The sequence below is a fragment of the Pseudophryne corroboree genome, chromosome 1 (assembly GCF_028390025.1).
Source record: "Pseudophryne corroboree isolate aPseCor3 chromosome 1, aPseCor3.hap2, whole genome shotgun sequence".
NCBI classification, from domain to species: Eukaryota; Metazoa; Chordata; class Amphibia; order Anura; family Myobatrachidae; genus Pseudophryne; species Pseudophryne corroboree.
This window is the reverse complement of record NC_086444.1, coordinates 715,136,808-715,150,563: the sequence shown is the minus strand read 5'-3', so window position 1 is coordinate 715,150,563 and position 13,756 is coordinate 715,136,808. Positions and strand designations below refer to the sequence as shown.

The 13,756-nt window shown below is 47.7% G+C and overlaps 1 protein-coding gene across 2 annotated transcripts in view; it reads right to left on the bottom strand.

Moving 5' to 3' along the window:
- The window catches only part of LOC134908949 (perilipin-3-like), a 33,465-nt gene extending 20,015 nt beyond the window's left edge, over window positions 1-13,450 (bottom strand). For both annotated transcript variants that reach the window (XM_063915224.1, XM_063915234.1), the window contains exons 1-2: window positions 13,363-13,450; window positions 13,117-13,205 (exon numbers count right to left, since the gene is read on the bottom strand). In XM_063915224.1, the coding sequence (XP_063771294.1) occupies window positions 13,117-13,173 (57 nt within the window). In that variant the 5' untranslated portion in view covers window positions 13,174-13,205; window positions 13,363-13,450. The remainder of the gene's footprint in view (window positions 1-13,116; window positions 13,206-13,362) is intronic.
- Between the last annotated feature and the right edge of the window lie 306 nt (window positions 13,451-13,756).

The window sequence follows — 13,756 nt, the reverse complement described above, 5'->3', positions numbered from 1 at the left end:
CACTGGGCCTTTGCAGGCTGACCCCAGACAATGGAGGAGCTAGCAGTGGTGATTTAGAGGTACCTGACCCCGGGAAATTTAAATAAAGCCAAGCAAGGGTTACAGCAAGTACCTAAGCCCAATACCCAGATCCCCATTGTTAAACCAAACAGCCCATCTCCAGTCATATGTTTTGAGTGCAGAGAGCCCAGTCATGCACAGCGGTACTTCCTAAAGCAGGGTGAGCTAGTGGATTGCAGCTCAGCAAAAACAGCACAACCTGTATTCAGTATGGCGCCTGGAATTATTTCCCCAGCTGAAACTACAGTTTCATCTGATGGTACAGATTGAAGGCTGGGATATCTGGGCCTTGGTTGATACTGGCAATGAATTGTCTATCATCTCTGCTAACCTGGTTCTTCCCGGGTCTGGCCAGGTTGTGCTTCTGGTAAATAGTGGATTTCAGGTGTCAAATTTGTGGCCCAAGACTAGTTAACCCTTGCAAAAATAAGAATTTACTTACCGATAATTCTATTTCTCGGAGTCCGTAGTGGATGCTGGGGTTCCTGAAAGGACCATGGGGAATAGCGGCTCCGCAGGAGACAGGGCACAAAAAGTAAAGCTTTACGATCAGGTGGTGTGTACTGGCTCCTCCCCCTATGACCCTCCTCCAAGCCTCAGTTAGGATACTGTGCCCGGACGAGCGTACACAATAAGGAAGGATTTATGAATCCCGGGTAAGACTCATACCAGCCACACCAATCACACCGTACAACCTGTGATCTAAACCCAGTTAACAGTATGATAACAGAGGAGCCTCTGAAAGATGGCTCCCTACAACAATAACCCGATTTAGGTAACAATAACTATGTACAATTATTGCAGACAATCCGCACTTGGGATGGGCGCCCAGCATCCACTACGGACTCCGAGAAATAGAATTATCGGTAAGTAAATTCTTATTTTCTCTATCGTCCTAGTGGATGCTGGGGTTCCTGAAAGGACCATGGGGATTATACCAAAGCTCCCAAACGGGCAGGAGAGTGCGGATGACTCTGCAGCACCGAATGAGAGAACTCCAGGTCCTCCTCAGCCAGGGTATCAAATTTGTAGAATTTTACAAACGTGTTCTCCCCCGACCACGTAGCCGCTCGGCAGAGTTGTAATGCCGAGACCCCTCGGGCAGCCGCCCAAGAAGAACCCACCTTCCTTGTGAAGTGGGCTTTTACCGATTTTGGCTGTGGCAGGCCTGCCACAGAATGTGCAAGCTGAATCGTACTACAAATCCAGCGAGCAATAGTCTGCTTAGACACAGGAGCGCCCAACTTGTTGGGAGCATATAGTATAAACAGTGAGTCAGATTTCCTGACTCCAGCTGTCCTTGAAATGTATATTTTTAAAGCTCTGACAACGTCCAACAACTTGGAGTCCTCCAAGTCGCTTGTAGCCGCAGGCACTACAATAGGCTGGTTCAGATGAAATGCTGACACCACCTTAGGGAGAAAATGTGGACGAGTCCGCAGTTCTGCCCTGTCCGAATGGAAAATCAGATATGGGCTTTTGTAAGATAAAGCTGCCAGTTCTGACACTCTCCTGGCCGAAGCCAGGGCTAGTAGCATGGTCACTTTCCATGTGAGATATTTCAAATCCACATTTTTTAGTGGTTCAAACCAATGAGATTTGAGAAAGTCCAAAACAACATTGAGATCCCACGGTGCCACTGGAGGCACCACAGGGGGCTGTATATGCAGTACTCCCTTAACAAAAGTCTGGACTTCAGGGACTGAAGCCAATTCTTTCTGGAAGAAAATCGACAGGGCCGAAATTTGAACCTTAATAGATCCCAATTTGAGACCCATAGACAATCCTGATTGCAGGAAATGTAGGAATCGACCCAGTTGAAATTCCTCCGTCGGAGCACTCCGATCCTCGCACCACGCAACATTTTCGCCAAATGCGGTGATAATGTTGCGCGGTTACTTCCTTCCTTGCTTTAATCAAGGTAGGAATGACTTCTTCCGGCATGCCTTTTTCCTTTAGGATCCGGCGTTCAACCGCCATGCCGTCAAACGCAGCCGCGGTAAGTCTTGAAACAGACAGGGACCCTGCTGAAGCAAGTCCCTTCTCAGAGGTAGAGGCCACGGATCCTCCGTGATCATCTCTTGAAGTTCCGGGTACCAAGTCCTTCTTGGCCAATCCGGAACCACTAGTATCGTTCTTACGCCTCTTTACCGCATAATTCTCAATACTTTTGGTATGAGAGGCAGAGGAGGAAACACATACACCGACTGGTACACCCAAGGCGTTACCAGCGCGTCCACAGCTATTGCCTGCGGGTCTCTTGACCTGGCGCAATACCTGTCCAGTTTTTTGTTGAGGCGAGACGCCATCATGTCCACCATTGGTCTTTCCCAACGGGTTACAAGCATGTGGAAAACTTCTGGATGAAGTCCCCACTCTCCCGGGTGAAGGTCGTGTCTGCTGAGGAAGTCTGCTTCCCAGTTGTCCACTCCCGGGATGAACACTGCTGACAGTGCTATCACATGATTCTCTGCCCAGCGAAGAATCCTTGCAGCTTCTGCCATTGCACTCCTGCTTCTCGTGCCGCCCTGTCTGTTTACATGGGCGACTGCCGTGATGTTGTCCGACTGGATCAACACCGGTTTTCCTTGAAGCAGAGGTTCTGCCTGGCTTAGAGCATTGTAGATTGCTCTTAGTTCCAGAATGTTTATGTGAAGAGACGTTTCCAGGCTCGACCACACGCCCTGGAAGTTTCTTCCTTGTGTGACTGCTCCCCAGCCTCTCAGGCTGGCGTCCGTGGTCACCAGGATCCAATCCTGTATGCCGAATCTGCGGCCCTCCAATAGATGAGCACTCTGCAACCACCACAGAAGAGATACCCTTGTCCTTGGAGACAGGGTTATCCGCTGGTGCATCTGAAGATGCGACCCTGACCATTTGTCCAGCAGATCCCTCTGGAAAATTCTTGCGTGGAATCTGCCGAATGGAATTGCTTCGTAAGAAGCCACCATTTTTCCCAGGACTCTTGTGCATTGATGTACAGACACCTTTCCTGGTTTTAGGAGGTTCCTGACAAGTTCGGATAACTCCTTGGCTTTTTCCTCCGGGAGAAAAACCTTTTTCTGAACCGTGTCCAGAATCATCCCTAGGAACAGCAGACGTGTTGTCGGAATTAACTGGGATTTTGGAATATTCAGAATCCACCCGTGCTGCTTTAGCACTTCTTGAGACAGTGCTAATCCCATCTCTAGCTGTTCTCTGGACCTTGCCCTTATTAGGAGATCGTCCAAGTATGGGATAATTAATACGCCTTTTCTTCGAAGAAGAATCATCATCTCGGCCATTACCTTGGTAAAGACCCGAGGTGCCGTGGACAATCCAAACGGCAGCGTCTGAAACCGATAGTGACAGTTCTGTACGACGAACCTGAGGTACCCCTGGTGTGAGGGGTAAATTGGAACGTGGAGATACGCATCCTTGATGTCCAAGGATACCATAAAGTCCCCTTCTTCCAGGTTCGCTATCACTGCTCTGAGTGACTCCATCTTGAACTTGAACTTTTTTTATGTACAGGTTCAAGGATTTCAGATTTAGAATAGGTCTTACCGAGCCATCCGGCTTCGGTACCACAAATAGAGTGGAATAATACCCCTTTCCTTGTTGTAAAAGAGGTACCTTGACAATCACCTGCTGAGAGTACAGCTTGTGAATGGCTTCCAAGACCGTCACCCTGTCGGAGGGGGACGTTGGTAAAGCAGACTTCAGGAAACGGCGAGGTGGATCCGTCTCTAGTTCCAACCTGTACCCCTGAGATATTATCTGCAGGATCCAGGGATCTACCTGCGAGTGAGCCCACTGCGCGCTGAAATTCTTGAGACGACCGCCCACCGCCCCCGAGTTCGCTTGGGAAGCCCCAGCGTCATGCTGAGGCTTTTGTAGAAGCGGGGGAGGGCTTCTGTTCCTGGGAAGGAGCTGCCTGTTGCAGTCTCTTCCCCCTTCCTCTGCCTCGTGGCAGATATGAATATCCCTTTGCTCTCTTGTTTTTAAAGGAACGAAAGGGCTGCGGTTGAAAAGTCGGTGTCTTTTTCTGTTGGGGAGTGACTTGAGGTAAAAAGGTGGATTTCCCGGCTGTAGCCGTGGCCACCAAATCCGATAGACCAACACCAAATAACTCCTCCCCTTTATACGGCAAAACTTCCATATGCCGTTTTGAGTCCGCATCACCTGACCACTGTCGCGTCCATAAACTTCTTCTGGCCGAAATGGACATAGCACTTACCCGTGATGCCAGTGTGCAAATATCCCTCTGTGCATCACGCATATAAAGAAATGCATCCTTTATTTGCTCTAAAGACAGTAAAACATTGTCCCTATCCAGGGTATCAATATTTTCAATCAGGGACTCTGACCAAGCTACCCCAGCACTGCACATCCAGGCTGTCGCTATAGCTGGTCGTAGTATAACACCTGTATGTGTGTATATACTTTTTTGGATATTTTCCATCCTCCTATCTGCTGGATCTTTAAGTGCGGCCGTCTCAGGAGAGGGTAACGCCACTTGTTTTGATAAGCGTGTGAGCGCCTTGTCCACCCTAGGAGGTGTTTCCCAGCGCGCCCTAACCTCTGGCGGGAAAGGGTATAAAGCCAATAACTTCTTTGAAATTAGCAGTTTTTTATCGGGGGCAACCCACGCTTCATCACACACCTCATTTAATTCATCTGATTCAGGAAAAACTATAGGTAGTTTTTTCACACCCCACATAATACCCTGTTTTGTGGTACCTGTAGTATCAGCAATATGTAACGCCTCCTTCATTGACAAAATCATATAACGTGTGGCCCTACTGGAAAATACGGTTGATTCGTCACCGTCGCCACTGGAATCAGTGCCTGTGTCTGGGTCCGTGTCGACCGACTGAGGTAACGGGCGTTTTACAGCCCCTGACGGTGTTTGAGGCGCCTGGACAGGTGCTAATTGATTGTCCGGCCGTCTCATGTCGTCAAACGACTGCTTTAGCGTGTTAACACTATCCCGTAATTCCATAAATAAAGCCATCCATTCTGGTGTCGACTCCCTAGGGGGTGACATCCCCATATTTGGCAATTGCTCCGCCTCCACACCAATATCGTCCTCATACATGTCGACACACACGTACCGACACACAGAATGCTCTTAAAGAAGACAGGACCCCACTAGCCCTTTGGGGAGACCGAGGGAGAGTTTGCCAGCACACACCAAAAGCGCTATATATGACAGGGATAGCCTTATAATAAGTGCTCCCTGTATAGCTGCTTTAATATATATATTTTTGCCACAATTTTGCCCCCCCTCTCCTGTTTTACCCTGTTTCTGTAGTGCAGTGCAGGGGAGAGCCTGGGAGCCTTCCTGACCCGCGGAGCTGTGTGAGGAAAATGGCGCTGTGTGCTGAGGAGATAGGCCCCGCCCCTTTTTCGGCGGGCTCGTCTCCCGCTCTTTAACGGATTCTGGCAGGGGTTAAATATCTCCATATAGCCCCCGGAGGCTATATGTGAGGTATTTTTTGCCAAAAAATAGGTTTACATTGCCTCCCAGGGCGCCCCCCTCCCAGCGCCCTGCACCCTCAGTGACTGCCGTGTGAAGTGTGCTGAGAGGAAATGGCGCACAGCTGCAGTGCTGTGCGCTACCTTAAGAAGACTGAGGAGTCTTCTGCCGCCGATTCTGGACCTTCTTCTCGTTTCAGCATCTGCAAGGGGGCCGGCGGCGAGGCTCCGGTGACCATCCAGGCTGTACCCGTGATCGTCCCTCTGGAGCTAATGTCCAGTAGCCAAAGAAGCCAATCCATCCTGCACGCAGGTGAGTTCACTTCTTCTCCCCTAAGTCCCTCGTTGCAGTGATCCTGTTGCCAGCAGGACTCACTGTAAAATAAAAAACCTAAGCTAAACTTTTCTAAGCAGCTCTTTAGGAGAGCCACCTAGATTGCACCCTTCTCGGCCGGGCACAAAAATCTAACTGAGGCTTGGAGGAGGGTCATAGGGGGAGGAGCCAGTACACACCACCTGATCGTAAAGCTTTACTTTTTGTGCCCTGTCTCCTGCGGAGCCGCTATTCCCCATGGTCCTTTCAGGAACCCCAGCATCCACTAGGACGATAGAGAAATAAACGTTATGGTAAGAACTTACCGTTGATAACGTGATTTCTCTTATGTCCACAGGTATCCACAGGATAACATTGGGATATTGTCGAGCGACAGCGAAAATGGCACCAACACGGTCACGAGCTTTCTGGCCTCCCAGGATCCACTATATAGTCCCGCCCACTGACTCAGTCAGATCAGTTCTTTCCACAGCGATTATAGGCAGGAACATTAGGTAGAGACCTGTACAGGTGATAAGAACACACATGCACACCCTTCCATACAAGGAGGAAGAGGTTTTTAGTGTTTGTCTAGATCCTCAAATCAGATGCGTCCGGGTGGGATCCCTGTGGACATAAGAGAAATCACGTTATCAACGGTAAGTTCTTACCATAATGTCTATTTCTCTGGCTGGGTCAACAGGATTATCCACAGAACAACATTGGGATTCCCAAAGCCATTTTAGTGGTGGGGACGCTCCCGATTGCACAGGAGGACCTTTTGCCCGAAGTCTGCGTCATGAGAGGCAAAAGTATCCAAAGCATAATGTCTGATGAATGTGTTTATGGAAGACCATGTGGCTGCCTTACATATCTGTTCTGCTGATGCACCCTGTTGTGCTGCCCAAGAAGGACCTACCTTACGTGTAGAGTGTGCAGAAACATTAGCCGGAATAGGGAGATCTGCATGAGAATAAGCTTCAGATATTACCACTCGGAGCCATCTCGCCAGCGTCTGTTTACTAGCAGGCCAACCTCTCCTATGGAATCCGTAGAGGATGAAGAGGGAATCTGTTTTCCTGATGGCACTAGTACGATCTATATAGATTTTTAAAGACCGGACCACGTCCAGTGACGCTTCTCCCGCAGATAGTCCCGATACCTGAAAAGCTGGGACTACAATCTCTTCATTCAGGTGAAACTTTGACACCACCTTTGGAAGATAACTAGATCTCGTTCTGAGAACTGCTCTGTCTGGAAAAAAGCTTAGGAAAGGAGACTTACATGATAATGCTCCTAAATCTGACACTCTTCTGGCTGACGCCATTGCCAGTAAAAAAAGAACTTTACTCGTTAACCACTTAAGATCCGCTCTCTCAAGTGGTTCAAACAAAGGACCCTGGAGAAATTTAAGAACTAAATTCAAATCCCAGGGAGCTGCAGGAGGAACAAATGGAGGTTGAATATGTACTACTCCTTGGAAAAACGTACGTACATCCTGTAGGTCAGCAATCTTCTGCTGAAACCATACAGTCAACGCTGAGACTTGCACCCTCAAGGAAGCAACCTTCAACCCCTTATCCAATCCTGCCTGCAGAAAATCCAAAATTCTAGCTACTTTAAAGGCTCTTGGATTGTAATTTTTTCCAGAACACCAATGAATATAGGCTTGCCATATTCTATGATATACACGGGCCGAAGAAGGCTTTCTTGCTCTAAGCATGGTTTGGATTACTTGCTTTGAAAATCCTTTAGCCTCTAAGATAGAGGTCAACAGCCATGTCGTCAAAGACAGGCGATCCAGATAACTGTGACAAGGACCCTGCATTAACAGATCTGGACGTTGAGGGAGCAGTATTGGTGCTTCCACGGACATTCTACACAGATCTGTGTACCAATGCCTTCTTGGCCAAGCTGGAGCTATTAGAATGATTGCTCCTTTTGCCTGTTTTATCTTTCTCACTACTCTGGGTAACAGATATTGGAGGGAACAGATATGCCAGCTGAAACCTCCATTCTACTGACAGTGCGTCTACCAGGACTGCTCCTGGGTCCCTTGTTCTTGAGCCGTACCTCGGAACTCTGTTGTTTAGACGAGACGCCATAAGGTCTATCTCCGGTAGACCCCATCTGTTCACCAGTGTCTGAAACACTTCTGGGTATAGTGCCCATTCGGTTTCCTGAATGGTGTGCCGACTGAGAAAATCCGCTTCCCAATTTAGTACACATGGGACAAATACTGCTGACAATGCTGGGAGATGGAGTTCTGCCCACTTTAGAATGGGAGTTACTTCCTCCATCAGACTCTTGCTGTGAGTCCCTCCTTGATGATTTAGGTATGCTACTGCCGTCGCATTGTCTGAGCGGATCTGGACTGGTCTTCCTTGTAGATTGTCCTTTGGCTGAACTAGGGCCAAGTAAATGGCTCTTATTTCTAACAGATTTATCGGCAGGCGACTTTCCCTTGCGGTCCATTTTCCCTGGAACCATAAGCTTCCGAGTACCGCCCCCCAACCTTGCAGGCTGGCATCTGTTGTCAGGACTTGCCACTCTTCTCCAAAAGGGTCTCCCCTTGTTTAAATGGTCTGTCTGTAGCCACCATGCTAGAGACCTTTTTACATTTACTGGAATCTTTATCATCTGCTTCTTTATTGTTTGATGATTTCCGTTCCATTTTGTCAAAATGAGATGCTGCAATGGTCTGGAGTGGAATTGCACATATTCCACCATGTCAAACGTTGATACCATCAGACCCAACAGTCGCATTGCTGCATGGACTGACATTGTCTGGGCTTGCAACGCTTCCTGAGCCATGACCTGCACCTTGACTATTTTCTTCTCTGGTAAGAGAACTCTCTGTAGGTCTGAATCCAATATGGCTCCCAAATGAACCATCCGCTGTAATGGATTCAGGGACGACTTCTCCCAATTTATGAGCCACCCGTGTCTCTGTAAACAAACTATCGTCTGTTGGAGATGGCTCAACAGTAAATCTTGCGACTGTGCTAAGATTAATAGGTCGTCTAGGTATGGGAATATCCTTATCCCTTGTTTGCGCAGACAAGCTGCCATAACCACCATGATCTTGGTAAACACCCTGGGTGCTGTAGCTAGCCCGAAGGGCAGAGCTTGGAACTGGAAGTGTTCCTTGAGGATGGCAAACCTGAGGTAACACTGATGTGATAGTGCTATAGGCACATGTAGGTAAGCATCCCGCACATCCAGAGATACCATATAGTCTCCCGGTTCCATAGCCAACATTATGGAGCGTAACGTCTCCATGTGGAACTTCGGGATCCATATGTAATTGTTCAACCTCTTCAGATTTAGAATTGGTCGATATGACCCATTTGGTTTCTGGATTAGAAACAGATTGGAGTAATACCCCTGTCCCTTTTGTGATGGAGGTACTGGGACAATCACACCTGACTGCAGTAATTTTTGGACTGCTTCTTGCAGGGCATTGGCCTTCGACTCTATACGAGACAGGCTGGTGCAAAAAAAAAAAAAAATCTTTGAGGAGGCTGCCTCCTGAATGGGAACCCATACCCCTGAGATACTACCTTCTGCACCCAGGTATCTGTTGTTGACTGTTGCCATGTGGGTGCAAATTGCAGGAGTCGGCCCCCAACCCTGGAATCCTCCAGGCGGAGGCCAGTCTCTTCAGGCTGAGGGCTTTTGTTCAGGTTTGGAAGCTGGCTTTTTGCTAGCCCACTGCTTCCTACCCCTGGATTTAAACTGGGGTTGTTTAGGCTCCTCTTAAAATTTCGCTGGCAAAGCAAAGCGAAAGGTAAAACCCTTGGACTTAGGGTTGTAGGTAGCCGGAAATCTGACCTTCGATTCAGCCTCTGACTCTAGGATATCCGATAAAGGTTTTCCAAATAATATATTACCCACGAAAGGCAATGCTTCCAATTCCTTCTTGGACTCCGCATCTGCCTTCCAGGTCCGTAGCCAGACTGCTCTGCGAGCGACTACTGCCAGGGCTGAAGCTTTAGAAGCAACAGTGCCTACATCAATGGCTGCTTCTTCTAAATACTGGGCAGATTGTCTTAAATGGCAAAGACGATCCTCTTGCTCCCTAGTAGGAGAGGGGATGTCATTCTCTAGTTCCTCTATCCATTCGCCCATTGCCTTTGCTACCCAGGCCGAAGCCATAGCAGGTCTTACCACTGCACCCACAAGAGAAAAAATATTTTTTCAATAGGCTCTCTACCCTCCTGTCTGTGACATCATTCAAAGAGGTAGATGACAGTGGCAAAGCAGATTTGTGCACTAGTCGCAGAACATGTGCATCTACTTTTGGAGGAACTTCTCTCTTCGAACAATCTCCAGCAGGAAATGGATAATAAGAATCCCATCTCCTATGAATCTTATACTTTTTACCGGGCGCTGCCCAAGACTCATCCATCATTTCCGTCAACTCCTCTGACGCTGGAAATTCAGTATTCACTGACTTTGTTCGTTTGAATACAGGTGCTTTTGCTTTTAACGCTGTCTTGGCTGGTTCTTCCAGAGAAAGCACAGCCTTTACTGCATTAATGAGTTCAGCTACATCATCTGAACTAAAGCTCTGCGACTGATCATCATACGGAGTTGAATCTATTGTTTCCGCATCATCATCCGATGTATCCTCTTGTGTAGTCTGCCATACAGACGTATCTGTCTTAGTCTTACTTACCCCTTGGTTGCTTGTAGAGGCTACTGGAACCAAACCATAGGAAGGGAGCTGCATGTATGGGTTCATAGTGTAACCTAACCCTTGAGGTGGTGCTACTGGAGCTAACCTGTCCGCTATTGAAGACAGAGTCTTTGCGAACATATTCCATGGTGGCTCTACTGGAGGTTGAACTAACTCCTGTTTTTTACTTCGCTGAAAAGCGAAACAGTTTGCACACAAACCCTCATAAGTGACCAATTGAATCATATCAATTACCCCTGACTTACAAGATAAGCATGTTAGGGCTGTAGGAGTGCTTGACAAATTCTCCTCATCACTTTTGCCGCTCACAGACATTTTTTCAGATATTGACTACACAATTTTGTGACTGAACCACACCCTATAATCAGTATATAGAGGTGAAATCAATCTGACCACAGTGCACCTGATTTGAGGGTCAGAACAGGACTGACATTACACAGAAAAGTCAGCACACATACTAGCAGTCAGTCACATGTTAAAGCATTAGACATTGTCATATGAGAATACAACCTCCATAATAACTTATACATAAGTAGGAAAATTGTACTTCTGTTTACCTGGTTCTTTTTCAACATAACATGCAGAAAACACAGTAATATACAGGTCTCATATGCAATAGGTACTAAAAATGAACAGTGCACACCAAGTAGAAGGAATTTTTAGTACTGTATACCCTGCCTCCAGGGAGCGGGATACAGGGAGACTCACCACACTTCCATATCCAAGCAAAGACGCTCGAAAGACGCTGAGTGGATTCAGACGCTACTGGTGTACACTGTCGCTCTTGGTAACTGATAACCGACACGGACGCTCACCAACGGACGCTGAGCGACTCCACGTGCATGCAGACACTAAAGGCCTGCGACTCGGTCTGGGCGGGTTTATATCCAGTGTACACAACCGCAGCGTCTAAGCTGCGACCGAGTACCCTCGTGGTAGCGTCTGAGCCGGAAGTGAGGTCATTCAGTTCATGAAACAAGAGACCCGCGGGAACTGGCCATGAACTCGGAGGAGGGACGGCCAGGAGAGCGTCTGAAACCCCCTGTTGACTTAAACTCCCAGGATCGCGGCCTCACCTAGTCCTGGCGCCTATGATCCCCGGAGCGTAGCGCTGTCACACTCGAGATGTTCAGCGCATCAACACGCTGTTTGTAGTCTCCACCAAATCAGCGTAGCTGTGTCCTGACCCCTCTAGTAAGAGGAAGTCCATATACTCACCGTCTCCCCATGCTCCGGCCACAGCCTGGTAACGTCTGCTGGACCTGCTAGAACATCCGACACAGACGCCCGTCGAGACAGCACTGTACCGCGAAGGTAAGCGTTGTTGCGACCCGGTGGGGAGTTGTTGGAGCGACTCTTTCTAATACACGTTTAAGACGCTGTTAAGAGAAGTCGCTCAAACCAAAACAGTAAGTCTATAAAAAAAAATAAAGTAATGAAAACTTGAGGCTGCTTTCACAGCAGCCCTGTGACCATGCGGCTTCCTGCCGCACCAAGCAAAAAACTGATCTGACTGAGTCAGTGGGCGGGACTATATAGTGGAGGCCCCAATGCATCCTGGGAGGCCAGAAAGCTCGTGACCATGTTGGTGCCATTTTCGCTGTCGCTTGACAATATCCCAATGTAATCCTGTGGATAATCCTGTGGACCCAGCCAGAGAAACTACAGCTACTTATTCAAAATGGCAATTTATAAAATGGTGTTTGTGCCCACTTTGCCAGTGTATTTCATGCCCAAAACAGCATTGGGCCAGGCAAAATACAAGTGGGTCATATATAAGTGACCACCCTCTGTTGATTTTAGGTGTCAAATTTGTGGCCCACGACTGGTTAACCCTTGCAAAACTACAGCTACTTATTCAAAATGGTAAAGTATGGTGTGTGCCCACTTTACCAGTGTATTTCATGCCCAAAACAGTGTTGGGCCAGGCAAAATACAAGTAGGTCATATGCAAGGGACCCTACTCTGTTGATTTCAGGTGTCAAATTTGTGACAGAAGACTCATTAAACCTTGCAAAACTGAATGATCTGAATAAGAAGCTGGAGTTCGAATAAAATGTGAATAAGAAGCTAGAGCTTGAATAAGAAGTGAATAATAAGTGAATAAGAAGCTGGCAGAATAAGAAGCTAACTTTAGCCTCGTCCAACAATTACAAAACACCCTGCTCCTGGACCTCCATTCTGACTTAGGAACACAGCCACCTGTGTTAAAACATACTTCTCATCAATTAACTAGCTCATTACAGGTGGCTGGACGTAGTTGTGAGTCCAGGAGTGTGGAAGAGGTCAAGTAGGATGGTCTGCAGCACATCCGTTAAGTACTACAAAGATACATTTACATCAAAACACTGGTTTGAGGTTTGTTTGTTTTTAAAGTCCCCCGAAATTTTTTTCTCCAGCACGAATACCCATTACATAGTATATATTCCTTCTGGGTCTGGCAGGAGAGGAGTTAAGCGTTTGCCCTTTGCTTACTTACTGACTGATGCCAACTGTACAGAGTACAACATGGAGTCACCAGCAGTTTCTAGAGAACAAAACCGTTCAGAGGCAGCATTACAGTCTCAGCGCCCGATCTCACCTGTTGCTCTCGAACCGCAATCACTGGCTCAGCATTATCGGCTGCATTTATAGACATGGTGGTGATGGTTCCTAGTGATCCGTGATTCACTTGAAGAGACAGATCACAGAAATAGTTGTAAGAAGCCCCCAAAACAGAAACTGCTCCACAATGGCATCGCCAGAGAGGAACAGGAAACTTCTCATATAGCGTAAGCCGCCAGGCCCACCTCTTCACAAATACCCCCCCCAGCCGCCCTTCACTTACCGAGTACTTCCAAACCGCTGCCTCCATTAGTGACTGTACGCCCCCTCTGCTGTATTTAAAGGGAAAGTGACGTCACGCTGAGTAATTTTGGAAGGGGTGGGGCAGGAGGGCGTGGTGTCTGTCACACTACTACAACGGGGACGGACTGGAGAGTGGAGGGCACAATCGTTTCTACATGCATTCATATAATTGACCTATTTCAGGAAAACGTCCATTCTGATTCATTCATGGTTCAAACTTGTCAATCGTTAAACTAGCTATAGACTGTTTTTTTTTTCTTCAAGGTGCTCACATGCATGTTGAAGGTGCGAACATGAACAGTGATTGTATGATGTACACAGAAGCAGCATTGTGTGGGGGAAAGTCTATTACATGTTGAAATGGCGCAGGAAGA